This window comes from Pteropus medius, unplaced genomic scaffold, assembly GCF_902729225.1.
Source record: "Pteropus medius unplaced genomic scaffold, Ma_sr-lr_union100, whole genome shotgun sequence".
NCBI classification, from domain to species: domain Eukaryota; kingdom Metazoa; phylum Chordata; class Mammalia; order Chiroptera; family Pteropodidae; genus Pteropus; species Pteropus medius.
In genome coordinates this window covers 642,897-668,401 of record NW_024352148.1, presented here as the reverse complement: position 1 = coordinate 668,401, position 25,505 = coordinate 642,897, and the positions used below count along the sequence as shown (strand labels likewise).

Below are 25,505 nucleotides of genomic sequence, written 5' to 3'. Positions count from 1 at the left end.
CTCCTATAAAGAATACAGGTTGAAGTATGAAATAATACACAAAGATGACTAATGCCCATGCCAAGGAAAGCGATATTTTTTCCTTTTTCGTCACGCATTAAATAATCGTAACAAAATGATGCTTCTCTAAGGAGTTGCTGTAGAAACCATCTCAATCCTCTCGTTTTCTTATGGTCCCCAGCTACCCTGGTGACCCGAAACTCTCCGAACCCCAAACACTGCTGCAAGCAGTTCTGTCATGTCCCCAAAATCCACAGTGCAGGGCCCCAAAACACCAAACCGCTGGGTCTGGGTGCCTAGGGTCAGGTGACAAACGTGCCTCGGCCTCCCGTGCTTCTGCGGGGAGGCGTCGGGATGTGCCCAAGGCGCACGCCATGAGCGCGTGTTAGAAAGGTTCCAAGGGAGACGGTGAGGGATGCTTTGCTGTTCTTGGGTCTCTAAACGAAATAATCCAGCGATGTTCCGTTGGCTGGATTTTGCTTCGTGGGGATTTGCCTCTGACTGGACGGGACCAGACATCGGGTCACGTGTTCCCTCTCTTGCCCGCTGCCCTGCTTCTTCGGTGCCTCTTTCCCCGCCAGGGGCAGATGCCTTCGGCGCTCTTGGGAGTTAGTTAATATCCTAACATTTGAACTTGACCCAAAGTCAGGGGGTCCGTTCGTTTTGAAAATGCAACATAGAAAGCCATTTGTCACTGGTGTCCCCAGCCGTCATCCCGTGTGGCCGGGGAATGCCCCCTTAGGACTGCATCCGCCTTTCCCAGCCGTCACTTTAAATGTCAGCAGTCACGGCCAGCGTCTGCCTTCTTCCCAGTTCGCGCTGGTGCAGGTGCGGCGTTTGAAGCTTTCCAGACATGCTGCTCGCCTGCGCCTCTGCCGCTCGGCGACAGGGCGCAGCCCCGTTCGGATGCTCATCGTCACTGCTCTGTGTACAGCAGCATTTCCCGAGCTTTCTTCTCCTGGCCAACGCACAGCTCCTCTTTAAAGACAGAGTTATCCCGGGCCCCGCGCTGTGGCGTTTAAACGTCACCAGCGCAGTGTCTTTTTCCCCTTCTCTTTGGTCAGTTCAGAAAAGGAATTCCGATTCGAGTGCTCAGGTGACGGCGACGGTCCCCACCTGCTGGGTCCCCCTGGAAAACCACACCTGAGTTGGTCACGTAGAGAAAGTGCAGGTCGATGATGATTAACCGTCAAGGCGCAGTTCTCACGCTCACGATACTGTTTTCCTTCTAAATCGAATTTTTAAATCATCTAAGAAGTTCACACCTTCATCCATATGTTATTAGAGGGTCTTTTACAAGGACAGGGTCCAATTTCCTCTTGAAAGTGGAGCGACGTGACTACTAACGTCTGTGGACTGACCGATGAACTCGTGACTGCTGGCATAGGAGGCGCCCTCCACGGAGCCTGCGGCCGGCGTGCGTGCGGCCTTGCCGTGCGCCCCACCCAGGCGCCGTTGGCAGAAGTGTGTGTTAACCAGGAAACTGAGGCACTTAGCACCCGAGAAGCAGGAATACCTTGTCCTCCTCGTGAGAATAACTCAGTGCATCATTTAAAAACCTGATTTGAAGTCATTTTTTAAAAAAGAAAAACACCACTTCCATAGTATGAATGAACTGCCCCTCGCGGACCCACGTGCTATGTTCCGGACTGTTTTCCACGCAGCTGGGCCCGACCCGGACCCGCCGCCCGTCTCCCTGACAGGTGGTCCTCCCGGACTTTTCACATTAACGTTGCGAATGTTACAAATGCCTGCGAAAGATTTCCTTCAGTAGGAAAGGATCAGGCTAGTGTTTACATTAACAAAAATGCTTTTAAAGCCAAGCGTGGCGGAGACAGTGGTGTGTGTGCAAACGTGTGGGATGTATGTGTGCATTTGCGCAGATAAGTGTGTGTAGGTGTGTGCGTGGGACGTTTTCACTGAAATAAAGCCGTTCTTGGCAACCTCATCCCAGAGAAAAAGCAACTGTCTTGTCTCACAGCAGAAATAAAAACGCAGAATTCCCCATTCATTGCTGGTCCACTGCTGCGAACCGAGTGCAGCGTATTAAGCCACGCACGCGCTACCCGTGGTCCCTGTGACCCTGGGTGAGAAGCGGGCCGTCGCCAGGCGCCCCTCCTGCCCAGGGCACCTGCGCGCGTCTCGCCGCATCTCTCGTCGGTTACGTGCTCGGAGGGATGCTGAATTTTGACACTTCCTTAACAGACTCAATTTTCTCTTCTCTCTTTTTTGCTGTTGCATGAATTTTTGTTAATTCTGTACACTTCTATTTGAAAAAAAGTTTTAAACAGACTTTCTGCAAAATGCAGATTGATGGTTTAATATTGAAAGAGTTTTCCAGGAAGGAGCACCCAAGTTTTCTCTCTCTCCCTGCATGTCACACAGTACAGTATCACAGCCTGTTCAAATAATGCGCCAGACAACCTCACAAAGGTGGGCGAGCGGAAACGCCCAGCACGCGTACCGAGCCGGGTGTCTGAGCCTTCTGTATTCCTTCCGATGCCAGTGTCAACATGCTCTGTGGGTAAAAAACAGGAAAGAGGGGAACCCCCAGAACGCCCAAATGCTTCAGTGGTGTAATTGCTCACAGATGCTCATTTGGCGGTCACAGTCATGCAGTATGTTTCCCCTTCGGCTCTTGTGTCCATTTATCCCCGGGGGCCCGTCACGGGACCTCCTGGCTCTGTTCCCCTCACAGCGCAGGTCCCGCGCTGTCACGTTAGAGCCGGGGACCGACATTACCAAATGTGGCCCTCACGGTGGCAGGAACACTTTGACAGGAAACAGTGTTTTCCTCTGAAACAATTGTGAAAAAAGTCACGGTTACAATCGGAATATAGTGAAGACTTGGGTTTGCCCATTTATAATTGAAGATGTATTTTTTAAAGGAGACCCAGATTCATCATTTTAAAAATGTATTGTAGAACCTGGATTTCATCAGAAGAGCTAAGTTTTGATTGGCTACCTGCCAGACAAGGTGGCGCCGGCTCCCCAGAGGAGGCCGGCGTCTGGCGGCCCGGGCCCCCGAGCAGAAGGCGGAGAAGCACGCGTGAGGGCGCCAGCAGCAGGAGGCGGGCCGGGCCGCACAGCCCCGCCCGAGTCCACGGACGCCCGTCCCCGGCACGCGCTGGGACTGACCTGTGCCCCGAAGCAGCTCTTTGTCTGCTCAGGTGGCAGAGCCCACGCAGCCTGCTCGGTCACCGCACTGTCGCAGACGCGGCCCCAGCCCATGTGTGCCCGTCAGGGACCAGCCTCGGTCACCAGCCCAGTTCGTTCTCAGGGACCCCTCGTTCTCGTGTCTGTCTCCATGTAGACGTGCTGCATGTAGAGACCCTGTGCCGAGGGTCTAAGGCGTCTCTGTTTCTGTTTTCTGCATACCCACAGATAAACAGCAAAGCCAACGTGGTAACTAGCCCCAAAGAGAATGCCCTTTGGCTGGTACTGGACTCCGTGACCCTCAAGTTCTTGGCCGTTTTCCATTGTCCTTCCCATTTGCTTTCGCTGTATAGATACATGTTTTATAAACCTTTTATTTCCTTGGGCTTTGTTTTGCTTTCGCTTTCTGAGATGTGCAAAGGTCCGCTTTCTCCTCTCATCTCGTGAAGGCGGTTGTCACGCATCGTGTCTCTAACATGAGGTGACCTCATTTCATGCCGAGTGCAGTGATGGTGGCTGTGGTCTCTATGGTGGGCGCTGTGCATGCTCCCTGGGTGCACGGTGGGACGCGCTCGGCTGCTCCTGGCGACTCCGCAGGCTGCAGGCCCCGGCGTCCCCTGTCCATGATGCAGAGCTGACATCAAGGGCAGCTGAGGGGGTCGTGGCTACACACAGCAAACACAGACCTTATTCGGAGCCCCATCCCCTCTTACTAACGGACAGCAGGCTCGAAGGACCTCGCCTGCGGTAAAGAGGCACTGGATGATTTAAAGTTTGCTTGTCATATTTTAAATTATCACTGTTTCACTTAGATCCACAGAATGAAACTGCACAGCACAGAGCTTTGGGCTGTCACTGGGAGTCAGCCGTGTCCACTTCCGTCAGAGCCACACGGGCGACATCTAAATCAGTTCAAAACTTCAAAACTGTCACGTTCAAACTCGAGGTTTGAATATTGGAATTCAGTGCTCTAAGTTCCATAATATTTTCCCCAGACGATTCCACACTTTGATTTATGATTTTCAGAAATATTTCTGCTTTATTACGGTCCTCGGTCAGTCCTCTTTTCAGTGAATCCAAAATGTCGGGGGAAGAATCCACTTTGGTCAACCAGAAGGCTCAGCTCAAAAACAGCTAAAGGGAGGGCATGTCACGACGCGGCCGCCTTCCGGTGACGACGGCCGGTCTCGCGCCAGCGGGCCGCGGGCCGCGTCAGCACGCGCCCAGTGAGGTTGGCGAGCCCGCAGCGGGTCGCGCGATGCCCCGTTGGCGGGACAGCACGTCACGGCGCCACGTGTGCCCTCGGTGTGTGGACACCGTCTCCTGACGTCGGTGATCGTGGCGTCGTTTTCACTTGGGAGTAGTTCTTCGGTTTTCTGGTGGAGAGCAATAGGGAAATTAATATTTCCTTTGTGGAAAAACGTGGCTTTACAAGCAAATCTTATATATTCTATAAAGCAGAAACTTCTTTCAGAAATGAATTGACACAGGACCCAACAGCAGTATGTCTCAAATTATAGTGACGACGTGATTAGCCCTAGAGCCCTGTAAATGAACCTTTCAAATGCCCCCGAGTTTCCTGTGGGCTTTTGAACTGTGTTCTTTGGGACGGCCCCCTGTGAGCGTGGCCCAGTGGTCTCGGACCTGCCAGGGTGTCTGTGACAGCGATGACACCATGATCAGTTCTCAAAGTGCTGCAGCTGGGAAATCATTTCGAGACCCTCCCAGCGGTCTGATGTCCCGTGTCCTTAGCCAGTTCCCACGGGACAGACACCGACAGCCACTCGCCCGGGGGGAGGGGGGGTGGGAGGCCAGCCCTGTGTGGCGCGGGGCTTTGTGAAACAGTGCCCGCCGCCTCTGGTGCGCACCCTTCCCGCCTGGCCAACGCCGGCACGAATGAGGTCTGTGCTGCTGGGGGCGCGGCACGCGCCCGGCCCGACGCAGGGCCACCGCTTCTGCGCTCGCCACTGTCCGTCTCGTCAGCGGCTCGCTGTGCTCTGTCCCTCACACCCGTGAGAATGCGCTGACCGACGCGAACTGTCTCTCTCTCTCTCTGTTCTCACTCAGGAGCCCCAAACCACTGTAATCCACAACCCCGACGGAAACAAGGTACCGGGATCGACGGCGCCTCGCGTCACCAGGGGCCACGTCCCGGGCACACGTCCCGGGCACACGTCCCGGGACACGCGCTGTGCCCGAGTGCGGGCGGGGGGGCCTCCTCCCTGCCCCCGGCCCCGCGTCGGCCCCGATGCACCGGGGACTGCATGCACACACACCCCTTCGAGGGGACGCGTGCCATCTTGACAGAGCAGTGGAGGCACCGTCCTTTGCAGTCGATAAGAGTCTCTGTGTCAGGCTGACCGTGTGTCAGCAAGTCCGTCTGGTCTTCTCCACGCCTGGCTTGCATTACTTTAGACGTGTTCTGCATGACATTTTAGAATTTCTTGCTATATCGTTCCACTGTCTTCAAAAAAAATCAGTTTGACTTCAGAAGTATTTAAGTTTCGTGTTGCTTTCGAGTTTCTTTATTCTGTTGCCATAGTGTGTTTTTTTCTTTTTAATTCTCTGTCGGTGCTGTGGTTCGGCATGCATTTGTGGAGAAAACGGGCGTTTCACTTCTCGTGAAGTATGTTTGTGTCGCGTCGTGTGCATTTCAGTCACAGACGTTTACCCGTTTGTGCTGAGAGAGGCTCACGCTCGCGCCTTCGCACGGCGTAGCCACGAAGCCGCAGCCCCGTGTCCCTGTGCAGAGCCGACGAGGCGTTTTCTGGAACACGCTTCCCACACCCTTCGTCCGTCCTCACACGTCACCGTGTCTCAGGGAGGAGAGACGCGCCCGGCTCCCCCACTCCGACAGCCGAGTTCGAGTCGGAAAACGCTGCTTTCTCTGGTTTAACGTTGAATTGACAGTATTCAAATCATGAAAGTAAACACATGAAGCGCTGCGCTCTCTATCAGGAGCGTCTCACAGCCACGGCCCCTGCACTGTCCCCAGCTCCCGCAGGGATCAAGGACGTCAGGATCCCACACCTAGGGGAAAGCCCGGCCGACAGCAGGACACTGCCGTGGCTAGCTGTCGTGTGTCCGAGCAGCTGCACGACCTGTCTGGCTCGCGTGAACTAGTTTATTTTTCGGTGCATGGGCTCACTTCATGTGCAGTTCAAGTTTGAGCTCTCGGTCACGTTGAACGCATGAAGACCTTTCGGGTTTGTGTGGATGGAGAGTCCGTATGCGTCTAGTCTGTCCCTCTGGTTAAACGTGCTGCGTGGTAGCCGTGGACGCTGGTCACTATTGTGAACATCGAGCCTCTGGAAGGATCTGCCCCTCGTCACTGAGCACGTAGCTGTCGTTCGGAAATTGTTTCCAGTTTTTTGTGGCTCTAGCCTTTAATCATCCCACGTAGGAAATGGTGTCTCCTGATTATTACTCAATTTCTTTGCTAGAAACTTCATTATTAATCAAAAAAAATTGTCAGCATTTTTAAGGAACGTGTCTTAATGCTGGCGCTTATGGTGGTCTTTCAAGTGTGTTATTAATCTCCAACTTATTTGTAGTTTTACAAAGACATAGCTTTGTCTTTTCGTTATGGGAGTGGGATTCTTATCAGTAATGGCCAGTTTCTAGTTCAGATACGAACAAGAAGAGTCTAGTTGTTCTTCAGAGTAAATTGTCCGTTACGATTCCATTGCGACGACCCATCCCAGACACGGAGGCTCTGGAACTCGGGTCAGCTCGCCTTAACGCCTTCCCTCCCGCAGCACGTGGAGCGATGACACCTTCCTCCACAGAGGCCTGAGGCAGGCCGGCAGGCCGCGGCTTCAGCGCCGGACATCACTAACTGCCCTGCACAAAGATGGGGCCGTTAACTGGTCGAGAATAAAACTTATTCTTTTGAAGGTTCAAATCCATTCACCTAACATAGTCAGTCTCTCATAAATACGTAGGAAAAGCACAGACATGTCCTCAGGCAGCTCTGAAAATAAGCTGCACACTCGGCTGAGTCTGCAGATCACCTGGATTTTTCCTGCTTCAGAGAGGAGGCGACCAGAGCCCTCCCTTTCCTAAACGTTTGTAGCATCTGTTTGCATTTTATTCCCGTTAAAACCATGTAATGTGTGTGTCCGTTTGCATGTCAGCGTATGCACACAGCCTGCCGAAGAGTTTTGCATGATGTGAACGTCACTCACCAGTTTTTTAAGAAGAAAGAGGTCAAGCTGTTTATTGTTTGCAACTTAAAATGCGTCTTCTCCCCAACAGGAATCGACAGAGAGCTCCAACACGACCATCGAGGACGAAGACGTGAAAGGTACGGTGAGGCCGGAGGTGGCAGGTGGAATGACTCGTGCACTTAGGGACTGGGCCTGCCCCGGGACGCAAAAACATTTTTCATTACTATTATAGTTTGTTGTTATTTTGATTACACGTATGAATTTCATCAGCGTTTTTTTCACATTATCTTTTTTCTGTTTTTAAACTAAGGCAACATGTATATTCAGGCACATTGCGATTTTAAACTAGTAACATAACAGTTTAGAAACATAATAGCAAATCGTAAAGGTTTCGGTCAGAAGGAAGTGTAAAATGGGTTCGCGTTACATCCACGTAACCTTCTGTTGAGTGGAGCATGACAATAGCTACTTGAACTTTCAGTGGTCTCAAGTGGGTGTCAGTGGCATTTGCGTTTGGCGGCCTTTCGGCCCCAGTGTCCCCTCCCCGTGTATTCCTGATCCCGCTGGCACAGTGGCCGTGGGGTGGGGGTCACCCCGGCGCCTCCACACCCACCAAACACGCTCGCTGAGGCGCCCTCCTCGCTGGCCCGCGGCCGTCTGGAACGTCTCGTGCTCCCCGACCCGCCCTGCAGTTTGGCTTTCGTTTCGTGACCAGCGTGCTCCGCAGGCCGCTCGTGTCTGTAGGGACGGGACGGGCAGAGCAGGAACAGGACGGGCTGTGAGAGGCGGAGCGGTCCCCACGTCAACACGCCTCGCCCCAAACGGTCGTCCTGCCCGCGGCTGAGCGTGGGCTTTTAACTCGTGGGCGGGCGTCTGCGGCCCCCAGCGCCCGGCCGCAGGTCCCCCGACCTCCGGCATCCCGGAGCCCGCGAGGACTGTCAGCCGCGGACGCTGGCCCAAGACGGGCCTCCCCGCAGCGGCGGCCTGGCCGTGCAGCACGGCACCCCACGGCCGACCCCACAGGCGTGCGCCACCCTGTCCTGCTGGCCATCCCCACACCCCATGGCACCCATGCCTCCGTGGTGGTGCGGACCCCGGGAGTGTCCCAGCACGGGATCCCTTGGCAGTGACAGCGTCGTCCCCCCACCATGAGAGAATGCCTTCGCCTGGCGGGCACAGCGACGGCAGCAGGCCTCTTGCGGCCTCTGCTGGGGTGCGGGGGAAGGCCGGGGCCCTGTGGAAGGCGGGGCGGGAGGCCTGGCGGCGGCCTCAGCGGGGAGCAGGCAGCAGCGGGGGCCGAGGGCATCGACACGGCCGGGGGCTCACGAGGCCCATCTGCGGCTGCTCTCGGCTCCCCTCAGGGCCAGCCGCCTGCATGCGGGCCACCATGCTCCCGCCCCACAGCCTCTGAGCCAGGCTCAGGGCCGGCCCTGCTGTGCGCTGTGCGTGGCCTGTCACCGCCCTTCAGGCCACTTCTCTTACAAGTTTAGGAAACAGAATGAAAGCAGGGACCCCCGATAAACGCATTCCGTGCCCGAGAGTTCCTCCTCTTCTCCGTGAGAACCGTCACCTTTGGCTGTCCTCACAGGTCCTGTCCCCGCTCACGTCACCCTGGGGGCCTCGCTGTGTGTCACGGCAAAGCGCTGCCAAGCTCACAGCTTTCTCTCGAGGCAGCGTGCCCACCTCCTGGTGTGGCCCTTTTGAGTGACTTCCTAACTGTCTTGTATTCAGACTCGGAGTTGTCCCTGCCGCCGTGTCCGTGACCTTGGTGGCAGACTCAGGGCAGTGGAGCGACATTAGCTGTTTAAAGTCACAAGGCACGGTCACTGCCGAGAAGCCGTGTGCTGGAAACAGCCTGTTACGCGCTCGGAAGAAAGGTTTTCTCATTAGAGTTTACGGTGTTTCCAAATGTGAATTTCTAAGGTCTAAAATTGTCGCCGGGGTTGTCCGTTTTGAATACGTCTTTGTAAAACAATTGCTTTTGTCGACTTCAGGTGTTGTTGGGCAGCTGTCGTCGGTGGCCCTGAGTGAGTAGGTGTCAGGGCTGGCGGTGCTGTGTCGTGGGTGTGGGCGTGCCCAAGGCCAGGAACCTGGAGCCGTGGCCTTAGAGCACTGTGGACCCCGAAGACCGGCCTGTGGCCTGTGGCCACGGCTGGTGTGCAGCACCTGTCACTCCGCCATCGCCAACGCCTCGTCAGCTGCTGGCACCCGAGCCCCGCCAGCCCCTGCCAGGCGAGCGTCGGCAACCCTGTCTGCCCTCCCGGAATGCCAGAGCGTGCAGCACCGTCCAGGCCGTGCAGCACCATCCAGGCCGCCCTGCACCCCGCCTCCACCCGCACCCCTGCTCCCGTGGCCCGCTCAGTGCCCATCAGCAGCTGCGTCTCTTCTCTCTTACGGGTCCCAGCCGCTGCCCTCCACGGGCACCAGGATCGCCCAGGGCCTCACCACAGCCTGTCCCTTCTCTCTGGCCGACGTGCACAGGCTGGTGGCCAAGAGGCAGTGTTTGCAGTGGGCCCGGTTCTGGCGGTGGGTCGATGCCCTGGTCACTGAATGGGGCCTGGCATCTGGTGGCACCGCAGTGCATCACAGTCCCCATCACAGAAGCACTTGATCAAGGAGCTGTCAGCATGTCCTCTGTGGATCGCGCATTAGGAGAGCCACCTCCGGGAAGGACCTCGTCTCCTGGTACCTGCCGCCCGCAGCCCAGGCATGTCCTGCGTTTCTGCCCCCAGGACATCCGCTCAGGACTCCGGTGCCATGTCATCCGTCAGGCCAGGGGTCAGTGGGCCTGTCGTGCAACGTTGGTGGCCTCCCCAGGTTCCCAGTCCAGAGTCCGGCTTGTGCCACGTGGCTGGAGACGTGTGCGGCTTTCACTGCCGGGGGGGGGGGGCATCTCCCCGCCCCCCCCGTGGCCGCTCGGCCCCACCCGCTCTCCGCCCACAGACCGGGCACCTCCCTTCTCTTCACGCTGCCTCCTGCGAGGCCTCAGGCTCGTCAGCCGCCGACAAACACAGGTCAGCACCGACGCCCGGCCCAGCCTGACACGAGGCCGGGGTCAAAACGAAGCACGTGAGACCAACCAACAGACACACGACCGAGAAAACAGGCTCCTTCTTCATTAATGAGCTTTCGTAGTTCGAAGTGTCTATAAATGGCTGTCTTCGTAAGTTTGCAAAACTCTATGCACTTTTAGAAAATTCCACAGCAAAATGATGTCACAGAAATGCTACAAATGTACGTGTTGTAAGATTCCCGCCATTAGAGTCTAAATCCTGATTAAGCTACCCTATTTTTAACTTCAAATTCATTTTACTAATTAAGTTTAAAAATGTAACGTTTAGCGCTCATAGATATCACTTTATGTGGAAGTTAAACACGTAAGAGGTAATCGGACTCACCACTTATATGATCAGACTTTTCCCAGCAAGTTCTAGGTTATTTTGCAACACAGGTGCATATATAGCAAGTATAAAACTTTCTTGTTTTTTTAATGTATTTATTTTTCCCATTACCTATTTTAAATGTCTTAATTTAGTAAGCCGCTAAATTTAAAGTTACATGCAAGTTATAAATATTTCATTACTCCCTCTTAAAATAGTTCCGATTATCACTTATTTTCAACCGGTACAAGAAAATGTTAGCAAGGATCCGATCGGGACCTGGAGGTTCCGGCTGTTTCCAGCCCCGGCCCTTACTCAGGCTGCTTTACACAGGTTGCCGCGGGCGACAGAATTTATAGTGAAATCAATAGTACAGGGTTGTAAGCTCTTTCCCTGCCCAGCTTAATACACTACTCTGAACAGGTGGTTAAAAGATCTCATGTTTTAAAGGATGCGCAATTATAAATTATAAGATAATACACGTTAAAGTAACAAAGTTGTTAAAAATATAAACTATTCAGAATATTTATAGAAAGACATTTAGCTCAAAGTCGGTACAGGAATAAGGGGCTGCAGTTTTAGTGGCTGTTACGACAGTGGAGAAAATGTGTCCACTAATCCGCGTCCCCAAAACGTCGGAGCCTGGCGGGGCGTCACATTAGCAGGTTAGAACTGGGGTTGTACTTCATGTTTCTAAAGTAGCCGCTACGTAAAATCACTTTAGCTGAGTCTCTGATGTCTCTATTTGACCTCATGCATTTCCATGCAGAAGGTAAATCACAATTATCTGTTATATTTTTATTAACTATCAACTTATATAATTCTGAGATTATTAGAATGAAATGATCACTTCAGTGAAATAGTATCTCCTTTGCCGAGTTTATATTATACCAATAAATATATCTAGAAAGTATGTGAAATTATACGACTATCATTTAGCGGTTCTTCTCATAAGTCAGTGAAATGGCCTCTTCCTCCCGCTAGGTCCCTGCTCGAGCCCCTTTGATTTGCTCAGGGGAAGTTAGACCGAACATAGTCAAAGAAATAGACCTTGGTCCTGTGCGTTTGAATCCGTTCTCCCAGGCTGCGGGCCGTTCCGTTCCAGAGCAGCGTGTTAAACAGAATCGGATGTCACGAGGGGCCGGGATGGCCTCTGGCACCCGCGTGCTGGTATTCCCAGCACCCGTTTCGTGCAGCCGGCACCCTGTGGGCGCCTGTGGTGTGAGCTGCCCCAAGTGGGAGCCACGTTTCTTGTCCCCGTGAGCAAGCGTGGAGAAGACGGAGGTCGTTCTGCGTGATGAGCCTTCCCGGCGTCCAGCCGGGACCCAGATGATACTGACACAAGGAGTGATGTGTCCACTAGAAGTCGTCGTGGGGGCGCAGCCACCGACAGCCCCGTGCGAGCAGACGGGAAGCGCCAGGTGCGTGAAGCGCGTGCCATTCCTAGCGGGGAGAGCGCTACGCGAGGCGTTCACACTCACCCCTCCCTCAGCCGAAGCCGTTAAACAGATTCTGCCGATCGTGATACGAACATCAGCGTCGTGTTTGGTAGAAGAGGCTGACTCAGGTGCCAGGGCCACTGGGCCTCACCGCGGTGAGCGACGTCCCCCAGCGTGCCACGCGGGAGTGGCTGACAGCTGGTTCGCCGCCTCAGGTGGGAACGCAGCGTCCAGGCGCGGTACTGAGGTCTGGCCATTCCCGAACTCGTCGGCTGTGTCGTCTTAGGAAATCAGCGTGACTCGATGTTGCGTGCGTCACAGGTTACACTGTCCTGTGGCGTCACTGCAGGCAGACCCCTCTGGGACGCCCTCGCTACCCACGCCTCTGTCCCGCCACGCCCCGCGGCGTCTGGCCCAGTGCTTCACCCATTACTGGGTCTGCGACCGGCATCACACGTGTTCAAGCGTGTCGCAACCTCTGGATGCCACGTGCTGTCACGCTCTGGTCCCCCCCACAGCCCTAGGCCTGCGTCACGGCCTTCCTTGTCACCCCACGCCCGGCCTGCCAGTGAGGCCTGCTGCTCTTCCTGCAGGGTGCACCCTGTCCTCTCCAAATGCCACCTCCGTCGGCCTGGACACTCCGCCCCTCTGCCGCCGTTACCGACGTCCCTCCTCAGCCGCCGGGCCCGCTTTGGTGTCGCGTGCCTGCAGTCTGTCCACGGCATGGCGGGCAGTGACGCTTAAACCCGTCGCCAAGTCCTGCTCCTGCCCCGTCCCCTGCAGGGTCCGAGGCCCCCCCGCCGGCACCATCTCTCCGCGTCCCATCGTGCCCGACCCCGGGGGTCTCGGTCTGTGCGCCGTCCATGGCCCCCGCCCGCGGCTCCTGCCGCAGGGCCCCGTGGCGCCTCCGTCAGCCCAGACGCCGGCTGTCAGCTGCGTCGTGCCCTTGTGTGGGCCCAGTGCCCCGTCCCCTGCCCCCTCCTGCCTGCTGCTCGTCGGTGTCTGACGCATCGGTTTTGTTTGCCGTTTGTGGCCGCCCCGTCCCCCCCCGCAGCGTGCAGGTCTCTGCAGCAGAGACGTGTCTGCGTCGTCCACACTGTCCTCTCGGAGCCCTGCCCGGCGTCGGGCAGCAGCAGGAACAGCGGACCCACAGGTGCTGCAGGAAGGAGCACGGCCTCTGAGCTGGCGGATGGCTCGAGCAAGTCACGTCGCCTTCGTCTTTCAAGTCCCCAAGTGCCCAAGGCCTCTGGGACATGTAGAAGCTGAACTAAGTGGACCCCACTCTGACTGACAGGAGTAACTGCAGCCCTGAGCTGTGACCTGGCAGAGCTGGCGGCCGTCCCTGCTGTCAGCGCTGTGTCCCTAGGCGGGCTCGCCGGAGGCTGCGCGATGCCCGACGTCCCCGCGCCAGGCGGGCCTCGTGCGTTGCCGGCCACGGGGCTCCCGGGCGGGCTTCGCTGTTGAGTCGTTTCACCTTGACACCCGGCGAGTGGGAGGCCCGGCCGCGAACGCCTGGCGCCCTCTGCGCCCGGTCGCCCTGGACAGAAGCGAGTTCGAACCCGGCCACCGCCGCAGCTTTCTCCCCGGGCCTGTGCGCTCGCTTCAGCGCCTGGAACTGGGCGGCCGCCTGCTGCCCCCGAGGTGTGCAAGGCCAGGCCGACTTCTCCGCCGGCTCGGGCGTGGCTGCGGTGCCGTCAGATGCGCAGATGCACACCGCCCTCCCCCGCTTCGTCCTTGCACGCGCGGCGTCTCAGACGCCCCCCTCTGGTTGAGGAAGGCAGGGGGCCGCCGAGGCCCGGTCGGACACATGACCGTCTGCCACTGGCAAAAGCCTTTGAGGCCGGAAGGAAGCGGCTCTGAACGAAAGGGTTTGTGGGCTGGAGCGGGGCCGGGCCTGGGTGTCGGCATGTGCCCCAGGCTGAGGGCGCCGTGCAGTCCAGGCAGGGGGTGTGAGCTGTTCAGGGGTGGGAGGAGTCTGTCGTCTGTGGTTCGGGGCTGAAGACAGCTCTGGGCCGGTGTAGAGTCCGGACGGGGTCGTGTCTGCTGGTCTCGCTGTGGGTGACAGTCTGGGATGCTGTCAGCAGATGCCGTGGCGTCTGGTGGTGGCTGCTCTCTAGGTGGCGTGGGTGCTGGGGACGGCGCGTGGCCACCCGTGGTATCGGCTTTGAGCAGAGTAGACTGACCTCCCCTCTCTCCCATGCCCAGGCTCCCTGTGGCTGACGAGGCTGCAGGAGGACTCAGCAGGGTCAGCACCGAGTCTGGACACTCAGGCCGCACCACTGTGGAGGGTGTGTGGCCGGAGAGCCAGCAAGGAAGTGGGGGAGGGCCCACAGGGGACAGGAGGGTGGCCTCGTCCCAGCCGCGAGGGAGCGGGGCAGGGGCCTGGAGCGGGAACGGCTGGACCTGGGAGGGCGGCCACCAGGGCGGACCGTGACGCCTCGCCCGGGACGCAGCGGGGGGCAGCAGGGGCTGCGGGGAGGAGGCTGCGGTCGCCTCCGCCCAGGCCGAGTGGCAGCGCGACGGGCTGTGGAGAGCTGTCAGCAGTGGGCGCCAGGACCAGGGAGGCTGGTCAGGGACGGAGGTTGGCCGTTGGCCAAGGCCGTGCCCCCAACGGCTCCCCACGTCCAGGCCCCCCTTCTTCCTGTCGCCACAGGCAGATGGGGACCCACTCGGGCGAAGGGGAGGCGTGGGCACTAGCTTCCCTGACGTCTGAGTGCCTGGCGCCACCGTGCCCCGCGTGCTCGGCCGCCAGCCCAGCTCCAGCCACGGGCAGCGGCCGTGTCCCAGCCGGTTGCAGCGGCGTGTCCGTGCGTGAAAGGGCTCAGAGCCCCTGACCTGGCCCCACGGCTCGTTTGCCAACCCCGGCCTGGTCGGCAGTGGCCCGTGGACACGGCGTGTTCTCACGAGTCCGTCTCGCACAATCTCGGCCAAGTCGCGTCAGCCGCACAGAGCGTGTGTTTTGAACGGAACGTTACGAGCCGGACGCTCTGGAGTTTTGGAAGTGAACGTAAACATTTAGGTTTGTGGCGAAAACGCCCGTGAAGACCAGACTCATAAGACCTGGGCTGTGAGGACGGCCACCTGGCTGAGCTGGCACGGAGGAAACCTTTACTTCCTGTGATCTGAGGGAGTTTCACAGTGTCCTTAAAACAAAATTCAGGGGAATTCAACTTAACTATTTCACCCTTTTTTTCGTTAGTAAGAGAACTGCTCTGAAATCGGGAAAAGGTTATCACGACTGTGAGCTGATCAGACGCATAGCGAACGCAGCTTTTGAGGGATGTGGAGAAATGGCGTGTGCTTTGCCCACTGGGATCTTTTAACTTAAATAGGAAGAAGGTTACACAGGGAGCGAAGACCGAAATGACTTAAAACCAGTAATAACGCGACTGAGCCAAAGCAGCGGCCGTGGCGTGCGCCGTGGCGTGTGGCGTGTGGCGTGTGCTGTGCGCTGAACTGCACAGTGGGTGGCTCACCGTCGGTGGCAGCGGAGGCGGGCGTGGCAGGGCGGCCTTGCCGTGGCCTGCGGGCTGCAGCCGCGTCCTGCCCCTGGCCGCACCTGCCATGCCGAGTGGCAGCTCTGCGGGCCTCCTGTCTGCGAAGCTGCCCACGCCCCCCCCACGGATTGCGTGGATGGTCACTGCGGGCCACACACCCGCACGCTGGCAGCCGCCGGGTGAGCTACTCGTAGAGCTGCCGGAGCCAAACAGTAAAAAAGTACAAATGCTCAGAGGAAGTCAGTACTAGAGGCGATGAGAACCGGTTAAAAACGCAGCCTGGGCTTCCCAGACCCTGTCACTCTCCAGCAAGCGGCAGGCGGCTGTGTCCCTCATCCCGAGCGGCAGGTCTCAGGACACCTGCGGGCCCTGAGTATGTGGCCAGCAGCGGCCAAGGAAGCTTCCCACGGGCTCAGCGGAGCCAGGCCCCAAGCCCTGTGCTTGGGGCAGCGGGGTGGCAGAGGGGCATCCGCTGGCTGTGCCCCGTGTGAGGGAGGGCCCCACTGGCCCCGGCCCCGGCCCCGTCCTCACCAACTCTGTCCTTGTCCCTAGCACGGAAGCAGGAAATCATCAAAGTCACGGAGCAGCTGATCGAAGCCATCAACAACGGGGACTTCGAGGCGTACACGTGAGTACGGACGCCTTCGGGCTATCGTCCCCAGCATGTGGACCCCACATGCGACGTGGTAGCAGTAGCTTTGTTTCAAGCTGCAAAGGGGTCCAGTGGCCCCAGAGAGAGAGGGACAAGCTTCAGGTTTCGGCACGAGGAGCTGGTGGTGGCACACGGCTCCTTTGCCGGTGTCGGACGCACCGCCCCACCCACCGCCCACAGAGAAGGTGCGCATGGCGAGGACGCGGGACAGGGATGCAGGCTGCGGGGCGTGCGGCTTACGCAGCGTCCCCGCGCAGTTCTGGGAGGGAGCGGTTAGGGCTGCGTCTGCCCCCTGCCGCCTGCTCAGCTCACGCATTGTCGCCTTTCTGAGTTTGCCTCGTAGATAAAATTGTATTTGAAAAAAGGGGTTTTACACCGAATTTTGAGTTTGTAAACTAGGATGTCGGGTGTATAAAGGAAATCACTTCTATCGAGTAAAAGTAAAACATTCAAATAAGTAGGACATGAGTTTGAGGCTCAGTAAGTTGGCTCTTTGGGAGCAAATAAAAATCAGCCTCAGCCTTTCCTTTATACCGTCAACTGAGAAAGAGGTAAACGCAAAAAAGAGTTGGATTCTGATCTCTGGTCAGAAGGATCTTTCTAAGGCTAAAAGCAGGAGAAGTCGTCACAAACAAGAAGACAAAAAATTAGGCTTGTATAGTTTCTAAAAGCCAGTAAAACTAAAATATGTAAAACTTGTATAGTTTCTAAAAACCAAAATAAAACTAAGAGACAAACAATAAATAGGAAAATGGTATAAAACACGTCAGAAGTGACTCTGCACGGAGTGGATGAGGTGGGAAGTAGACGGGCACAGGACGGGACCTGGCTGCCCGCACGGAGGGACAGGAACGGCCAGGGAGCCATAAAGCGTGTCCACGCCCACCGTCGGGTCCACACCAGTGTGGCTGTGGCTGCATTTCCTGTGGGGTGACACCGTGACGGGGCCACCTTGTCCCCTGGACGGGGCAGAGATGGGCTAGCCCTTTAGGGCGGCCGCGGGGGCCGGCATCAGGGATGGTTGGGCGTTATGTACTAGAGGGTGTTTCTGCAGGTGGATCTCACTTTAATCCTGTGATTCTACATAAAACTTTCACCTGGGATGGACCCAGAAGCTGAATCACAGACAAGCATCATGCACAAAGGTGTCTGTGGAATCGGCGTTCGCGCGGTGACAAACTGTGCCAGCGTCGTGGCGAGCGTGGGCCCGCAGGGGCTCCAGTGGCCGGCAGACGCCCGCAGGGCTCCCCGAAGACAGTGGGGTGCGGGGCGTGCGCACACGGTTCCACTGTGAGAGAACAGGCATGAAAACGGATGAAGTGCCACGTTGGCTTTGGAAAGGAAAAAGAGATGATGCCTTTGGGAGGTGAAATTGTGGTTTTTCTGGCTTCTTTTCCAACTTTGTAGAATAAGGAGGCGTTGCGTTCCGCGTCAGAACTAAGTCAGGTCCAGGACCGCTGCTCACGGGTTAAACTGATGGGCGGGCAGCTGCACACGGGAGTGGATGAGGTGGGAAGTAGACGGGCACAGGAAGGGACCTGACTGCACGGACGGACAGGAACGGCCACGGAGCTCATGAGTGTATGTGTGTGCTCATGTGTGTGTGACTGCGCACATGTTTGAATGTGTGTGCTCATGAGTGTATGTGTACACGTGCATGACTGCGCACGTGTTTGAGTGTGTGTGCGCTCATGAGTATTTGTGTGCACGTGTGCGCGACTGCGCACGTTTGTGTGTGTGCATGTGTGCACGCACACTGCATGTTTGTAAGTGCACTTGTGTGACTGCACATGTGCAAGTATGTGTGCACACGTGTGTATGTGCATGACTTACACACAGTGCGTGTGTGTGGCTGCACATGTGTTCGTGCACGCATGCGTATTGTGTGGCTGTGTGCACACGTTTGTGTGCACTGCGTATGTGTGGGACTTCGTGTGTGCGTGCATGTTTGTGCCCACATGTGTTGCATGACTGCGTGTGTGTGCGAGCATGCATGCACATGTGTATGCATGGCTCGGTGTGTGCACGTGTGTTTGTGTGACTGTGCGCACGTGTTTGTGTGTGACTGCGCACATGTTTGAGTGTGTACTGTGTATGTGCATGACTGCACATGTGTTTGTGTGCACATGACTGCATGTGTGCACGCGTTGAGTGTGTGCATGTGTGGATGTGTGGCTGAGTATGCACGTGTGTGCGCGCTGTGTGCATGACTGCATGTGTGCACATGTTTGAGTGTGTTCATGTGCGTATGTGTGTGGCTGAGTGTGCGCATGTGTGTGCACACTGTGTGCGTGACCGCGTGTGCACACACGTGCCCTGGTTCTGTAGCGCCATCGCCCAATGGGGTGGGAGGGGACCACAGAGCACGCGCGGGCAGAGGGCATGGCCCAGCTACAGCACCTGCTCCCTTTTCCCTCTTTGCTGGTGAAACCATGTTAGCCCCATATGATTCTGGCAGCCTGTGATACAGTGTGTGGGTTTTTAATCTTTCGATGGCGTTCCCTATGGAATGGCGAAGGTGGGTCTGGGTGGCGGTGAAGCACAGCACCTCCTGCACTCTGAACTTAGAGTGGGGCGACGTGAATAGTGCAGTCCCTGCCCACCTCAGCTCGCTCATCCTTGCCTGTGGCCGCCCCGGTCTGTGCCAGTTTTGTGCACTGGGGCCCAGGGACGCCCGGCAGGACCTGCCAGAGGGAGCCTTCGAGACGGGGAGGGTCCTGGGCCAGCTCTGAGACACCTGTTCAGACTCACACACACATACCAAGTTCCGCTTCGTGCATCAGTTACTAACTTGTGAACATTGCCAGGAAGTGTAGGATGTGACACCTGCTTTCAAATCAGTCACAGTTTAGATGTTTGTCATGGATACAGAAGGCGTCAAAGTATTTAGTTTTAGGGCTGAAGCTGGCTCGCAGAGTGCCTTGGACTTGGACAGCATTTTAAAAATTGCGGAAAGTTTAGAGAATTCACCTTGGAAATAAAAACATAAGAACGTTTAAAAGGGGACCCCTGCGGTGGGCACAGTGTCCTCTGCAAGAGCTGGCTGTGCCACCTCGCCCCTCAGCTTCTCTGCAAAACACGTTTTAGAGTCTGCCCCTCAGCCCACCTGGCCCAGGCCTGCCATGGAAACGTCATGTTTCCTTAGAGACTCTTTCTTCACTGGCCGTTTGGTAGATCAGAATGGATGGATGTAAAACAACAAAGCACGTTAACTCCTAACCCTTATTGGTTATTGATTATTTTCATTAATATTATTGTAATATTATTACTCATTGATTACTTTCATTATTTTTTTTCTACAGGAAAATCTGTGACCCAGGCCTTACTGCGTTCGAACCCGAAGCTCTGGGCAATTTAGTGGAAGGAATGGACTTTCATCGATTCTACTTCGAAAATGGTATATTTATTCTAAATTTAGTAATATGCGTTTTCCAACTTCTCTTTGAATTTCTACCAAACTTGCAGATCCTTTGGCTCTTTTATGCAATGAGGACTTTTAACATTTGAAATCGAAAAAAAAAAAAAAATGACAGGGTTAAAAATGTTGGTGTTTTGGAAAATATCTGGTTCTGTATAAAAACTAATGTTGATCGAATACGCCCCATGTAAGTCCCAGCAGATGTATGATACATGTTGTAAAACTAGTCACCAAAAAAATGTGTTATTTCAAGTTTCCGTAAAACACTGTTTACATGTGAAAAAAATCAAGAAGCCACGCGTGCTGGAGCGTTCCTGGGGAGGAGGGCTTTCCAGCGTGTGCCATTTTCACAGGAAAATGTAAACGAGGTGAGTAAGCAGGTCACAGTTTCAGTCCAGCTGGCAGCAGTGTGGTGGTCTCAGAGGAAAAGCCGCATTTCAGAGAAAGTGACAAAAGGGACTCTTGCAGAAATCCGTGAGGTCGCCAGTAAGAGTGTGCACCAAAGCCCCGGCCCCCGGCGACCCCGCATGAAGACGAGCAGCTCCGCCGTGTCGGCGACCTGGAGAACACCGGGCCGGCCCGGCACCTCCATGGCTGTCCCAGGACAGCTGGGCGGGGAGCCGGTGTCCAGACGGTCGTCAGAAGGGGCTGGAGGACGGGGCCAGGCTGCGCGGCCAGCACGAAAGTCGCGCTTGTGCCGGCGGCTGCCGCGGGGGGAGCTGCGGGCCGGGCCGGGCGCTCCGTCCTCCCCTCGTCCCGTGTCACCAGCTCGCAACGACGAGACGCAGGGCGTCCTGTGAGCTCGGGCACCGGGGCCTCGGCCCCGCCGTCGCTCCGCGCCCTGTCTGCAGCCGCCTCCCCGCGGCGCGTCGTTTTCGGGGCGGCGCTGTCCGCAGGGAGCGCGGAGGAGAGACGCGGCGTCTGCGCGCGCCCTCTGCTCTGCGCGCCCCGCGCCGCCCGCACCCCGCCGGCGCGAGCGGCTGGCTGCGTGCGGGGGCGAGGGCGCCCCGTTCGCCGGTGCCCGCCGAAGCCGCTGTCGGTCGGGCTCTCCTCGCGTGGACCCTGAGCCCCCTGCGTCCCTTTCAGCTTTGTCCAAGAGCAACAAGCCGGTGCACACCATCATCCTGAACCCGCACGTGCACCTGGTGGGCGAGGACGCCGCCTGCATCGCCTACGTCAGGCTCACGCAGTACATGGACGGCGGCGGCGTGCCCAAGACCATGCAGTCGGAGGAGACGCGCGTGTGGCACCGCCGGGACGGCAAGTGGCAGAACGTGCACTTCCACCGCTCGGGGTCGCCCACGGTGCCCGCCAGGTAGGCGCCCGCCCCTGCCCCGCCCCGCCGCTGGGCACGCGCCCCGCACGGCCCTCCCGGGGGACCACCGGCCCCGCGCCGAGGGCGAAGCTCGTGCCCTGGGGCGCGTGGTGTGGGTCGGGGACGACAGGCAGCCCACCGGGCCACGTCGGGACGGCACGTAGGAGGCAAACTGCCCGCGCCTTCGCTGCCGCATCAGCAGAGGGGGGAGATGCGGGGGCGACGCGGGGGGTGACGCGGGGGCAGAGCCTAAACGCTCAGAGCGTGTCCAGGGCCTCGTCTCGTGGCCCGGCCCCCGGTGCTCCGTGGGGACGCGGGGGAAGCCGTAGGTGTGGCGCCCGGCGTGCGTGCTGCTCGTCCCACGGCCCGCGGCCACGCGCGTCCTGCCTGGTGCCTAAGCCGTGCCGGGCAGAGCGCAAAGCAGCGTGTGCTCCCGTTCAGGAGGCGCTGACCTCCGACCGCGTCACAGCTGCAGGGCCAGTGGGGTGGACGGGCAGCGTGGCGGCCGTCGGTCGCGAGGAGTGTGCACTGTGCGAGGATGGGATGCTGGGCGGGGGACTTGGGGGGCTGGTCCCAGCTCAGGGGACCCACGGGGCGCAGCAGTGCGCAGCCCTGCTCCCCGCACCCCGGGTCCCTGCCACGCCACAGCCAGCAGCACCGCAGGGCCCGCGCCAGCTGGCAGCGTCTGGCAGGCGCGCTCAAGGCGGTCAGCACCAGTGGGGCAGCCTGACCTTCCGGTCAAAGGTGACCACGCAGAGAGTGGCGGTGGCATCAGTCACCTGACCCAACAGGCCTGGCTCCGGGCCCCTCGCTGTCCCGGTTTTTGAGAGGCCGCGGTTCCTGACGCTGCCCGGCCACGGTGGACGATTCCCCAGATCCACCGGCTGCCCGGGCAGCGAGTCGGCCTGCGAGGACCGGCGGTGGGCGGGGTCCCGCTGCAATTTAAACCCGCTGCGCGGGCGGGCGGGCGGGGACCGCGGCGGGCTGGCCTTCCAGGGCTGGTTCTCGGCCGGGGCCAGGATACGTGCAGTGGCTCTGCGGGGTGGTGGCCCCAGCTCCCCGGTTCCTCCCCCAGCTCCCCGGTTCCCCCCCCCAGCTCCGGGCATCGTGCTCCGCTGCTGGTTTAGAGACGAGACCCCCAGCTACATGCGAAGCTGCATCTTCTGCACTTTCAAGGCTGTTTCCTGTTGAATCGCCTTCTAAGTTCCATGTCTCAAAAACTAAGAAAATGACAAAAGCTAAGGAGGAGCTTAAACTTTTAGTCTATTCCAGCCAAGCGGCAACACTCGTTTCTTAATTGGTCCAGTGGACACGAATCCTTAAACTGCGATTCAGGTTTACGATGCGATCAAACCCTGGGTCCCCATCTCTCTGCAGCTCAGCTCCGTGCAGACAACTTGACAGGTGATGGGTACCGACTCCCCGTTTTCACACAGCCTGTTGCACGTCGTGTGAGCTCTCAGGGCCGTGAGCAGCGCTCCGCAGCCCGCCTGTCCGCCCCACCGTTCGGTCGAGTCGCGCGTGGCGGCGGAGGCTGGCCCGGCGCAGCGCCGCGGCCTCCGGGGCCGTGCGGCTCATTTCTCGCCTTCTCCTTGCAGCTAAGTCAGCGGTGCCACCGCCGCACCTGTGTTCGCCAGGCGCCCGGGTGGCCCGGCCCGCCTCCCTCCTGCTCGTGGCTGTCCGAGTGCATGACGGCGTGAAGGTCCCACGTGTGTGCATCTGTGACGCAGCGTCCTGTCCCATGTCCTTTCTGTGCACTGTTTACACTTCCGCTGCGAGGTCGTCCGAACGGGAGGCCGGGAAGCTTCAGGTGCGGCCCGTCCCTCGAGTTTCTGTTTATGCCAAGACTCAGCGGACTTCACCCCTGCTCCCCGAGGACTTCACCCCTGCTCCCCGAGGACGGCACGTCGGGTCTTTAAAACTCTTCGATGTTGATCTGTTTTCACTCACTTAACAAAAAAGGGCAAAAAAAACCACCTTCGGTTCCCGGGCGTGACCTGGTTGAAATGGCGGCTTCTCGGTGCAGGCTCTGCCGTCTGGCGATGGAGGTGGGCAGAACCCGGGTGGGGCCGGAGTCGGCGGGCGCCGCACCCGCAGCCGCGTCGTCTCCCCGAGCCGTGTGAGCCGGGAGCCCCCTCCCGGCGCGATGGCTGGGCCGCCGGGCGCCGGTGTCCGAGGGCCGCGCTCTGTTCCGTCCTCAGTTCTGCTGTTTTCTGCACCTCGTCCTGTCCCTCCCTGTGTTCCGTGCTCTTTCCTGTCACCCGGCCGTGTCTGGGAAGCGTGAGACGTGCACGGTGAAGGTGGATAAAGCCGGGGCCTTCGGGGCGGGGTGGGGGGTGCTGCGCTCAGAGGCGACCTGCGCACGAGGCCCCGAGGCCGCTCGGGCTCCGGTTTGGACGTGGGACCCAGCCGTGTGACCGGGGCTGCAGGCCAGCGGTCCCTGCCCCGGCGGGGTGTGGGGACGGAGACGGCCCGGGGACCTGGGTTTGTGCACGTGCAGTTCCCAGAAGCCAGAGAGGCCGCCACATTTTCCGTTCTCACGTGTGCTTCGAGCTCGATCGTTGTGGCCTGTGCTTTTTAACTTCTCCGTCGGGTCAGCATCACCTTCCTGCCAGGACGTGGGGTTCCCCGTTTCAGAACAAGGAGGGGACAGCGGTCCCCCGCACCCTCCCGCGTGGACCCCGCAGCGTCTCACTGTGCTGCCTCACGCCTTGCAGCCTGCCCCCCAGAAGCCTCTCCGCCCCTCATTTCCTCTGTGTCGAGCGCTAATCACCTTAGACATCGTTGCTAGTGAATGTATGGTAGACGGATTGAAGCTTTTCTGATAATTATTCACGACTTAAAACAATATATATTTAAAATAAATACACACAATAACTGTATTGAGCCATGTTAACCTGCCAATGACATCTGTGAAGTAACGGCCTCGATTTTCCCTTTTTAATTTCTTCTCCCTTTCTGTGAAACGGCTTTACGTGGCATACATGTGTTTAAAATAGGTATGAAGTGGTTTTTTACACTTTTAACGTGGCACGAGGTGTTGGTGTCAGCGTGGGTCGCTCCGTCTCCCGCTCCGAGACGCGAGGGCACTGTGCTTTGCTGTCCCCCACGACTGGATTACACATTTGTTATCTCCCCCCACTTTGAAACACTGCAGTTTACCATGGGACACTGTATATATTTCTTGCCATAATGGTAAATGACTGATTGATATATTTAAGAGTTAATAAATTTGTGATTTCTGCTGACAGCGCATCCGCCTCTCTTTCTTGGGGGGGCAGGGCGGTGCCAGTGGCCACACCAACGGGCTGTGTGCGCTCAGGCCCGTGGCCACAGCCACGCGCCTGTGACTTGAGACGAGCCGGTGGCCCTTCACGACGTCCCCGGTGGCGGTGGCAGGACTTCTGTGTGAGCAAGGAACAGGCTCTCCTGGGAAACACTCCAAAGCAAAGTGGTCAAACACCAGGGTGTGTCTTGTTTCTAGGCTTTCCTCCAACCGCCTCAGGGTCCTCTGGCCCCAAGTTCTAACATCTTGTAACCAAGTTTCAGTTAATACATACTGCTGTTCCTGGCCCACTCAGTTGCTCTGTCCCTGAGGGCACAGCATCAGTTCTGGCTCTGGAGCATGTCCTCAACTACTGCACACCTGTTCAGTCTTTTCCCCTGAGTATGCCTGGACTACTGCACACTTTCTGTCCCACTCTAAATATGCCCCACTACTGGTCTGTTCAGCTCACCAGCATGCCTTGCACTTACTCACACTCTGTTCCCACTCTGAGTATGCCCTCACTCACACACCTGATCACCTGGGAGCCTCGACCTTGCACACTGCCTCACCTGGAGGATGTGCCCCTCACTCACCTGACACTCCCAAGACACCATGCCCTCACCTGTTGCCCGACCTCTGAGCCCACAGTTCCAGGTATGTTCTCTCCTGTCCTCGACCAGCCAGACGCGCTGGTCCCCTCACCGCCCAGGTCCTTCCGCCCATGACGCTGAGATCAGCTTTAGCCTCTATATGTCAGTAACAGTTCATGTTCCCACGAGGCCCGCCAGGCCCCTGTGTCCTGACTCCTGGTCCCCCTACCTGAGACTACAGCCTGAGGTCGAAAGCCCTGCCCTCTCCCACAAGTTAGCTCCCAGAACTTGCTAAGCCCCACACTGTGTCCGCCAGCTTCAGGTTCTACCCCAACGAAGCTCAGTTTCAAAAATGTCACTGCTCAAGAAGTCGGGTTCCTGCATTCAGACAAAAACAAGAAGTCTTGGCTTTGCATGTCGCTTAACCTTTTAAACTAGACAGAATGTAAGAGACAGATTTCAGCCTAAATCACCTGAGAACGAATAAGCTCGGCCACGGGTCCTGTGTCCCTCAAGTGGCAGCCCTGCCACCACCTCTCGCTCTGTAAGTTTGCTGACCTCTGGAAACACTGGAGTCTAGGGTTCTCACGTACAGGCCGCATTTCAAGTCCTGACAAGAAA

At 57.6% G+C, this 25,505-nt stretch overlaps 1 protein-coding gene across 1 annotated transcript in view; it reads left to right on the top strand.

Moving 5' to 3' along the window:
* The window catches only part of CAMK2D (calcium/calmodulin dependent protein kinase II delta), a 134,222-nt gene extending 109,946 nt beyond the window's left edge, over positions 1-24,276 (top strand). The window contains exons 11-15 of the mRNA XM_039846913.1: positions 7,414-7,462; positions 16,194-16,269; positions 19,596-19,690; positions 20,798-21,026; positions 22,625-24,276. Coding sequence (XP_039702847.1) covers positions 7,414-7,462; positions 16,194-16,269; positions 19,596-19,690; positions 20,798-21,026; positions 22,625-22,628 — 453 coding nt within the window. The 3' untranslated portion in view covers positions 22,629-24,276. The remainder of the gene's footprint in view (positions 1-7,413; positions 7,463-16,193; positions 16,270-19,595; positions 19,691-20,797; positions 21,027-22,624) is intronic.
* Positions 24,277-25,505: the final 1,229 nt, after the last annotated feature.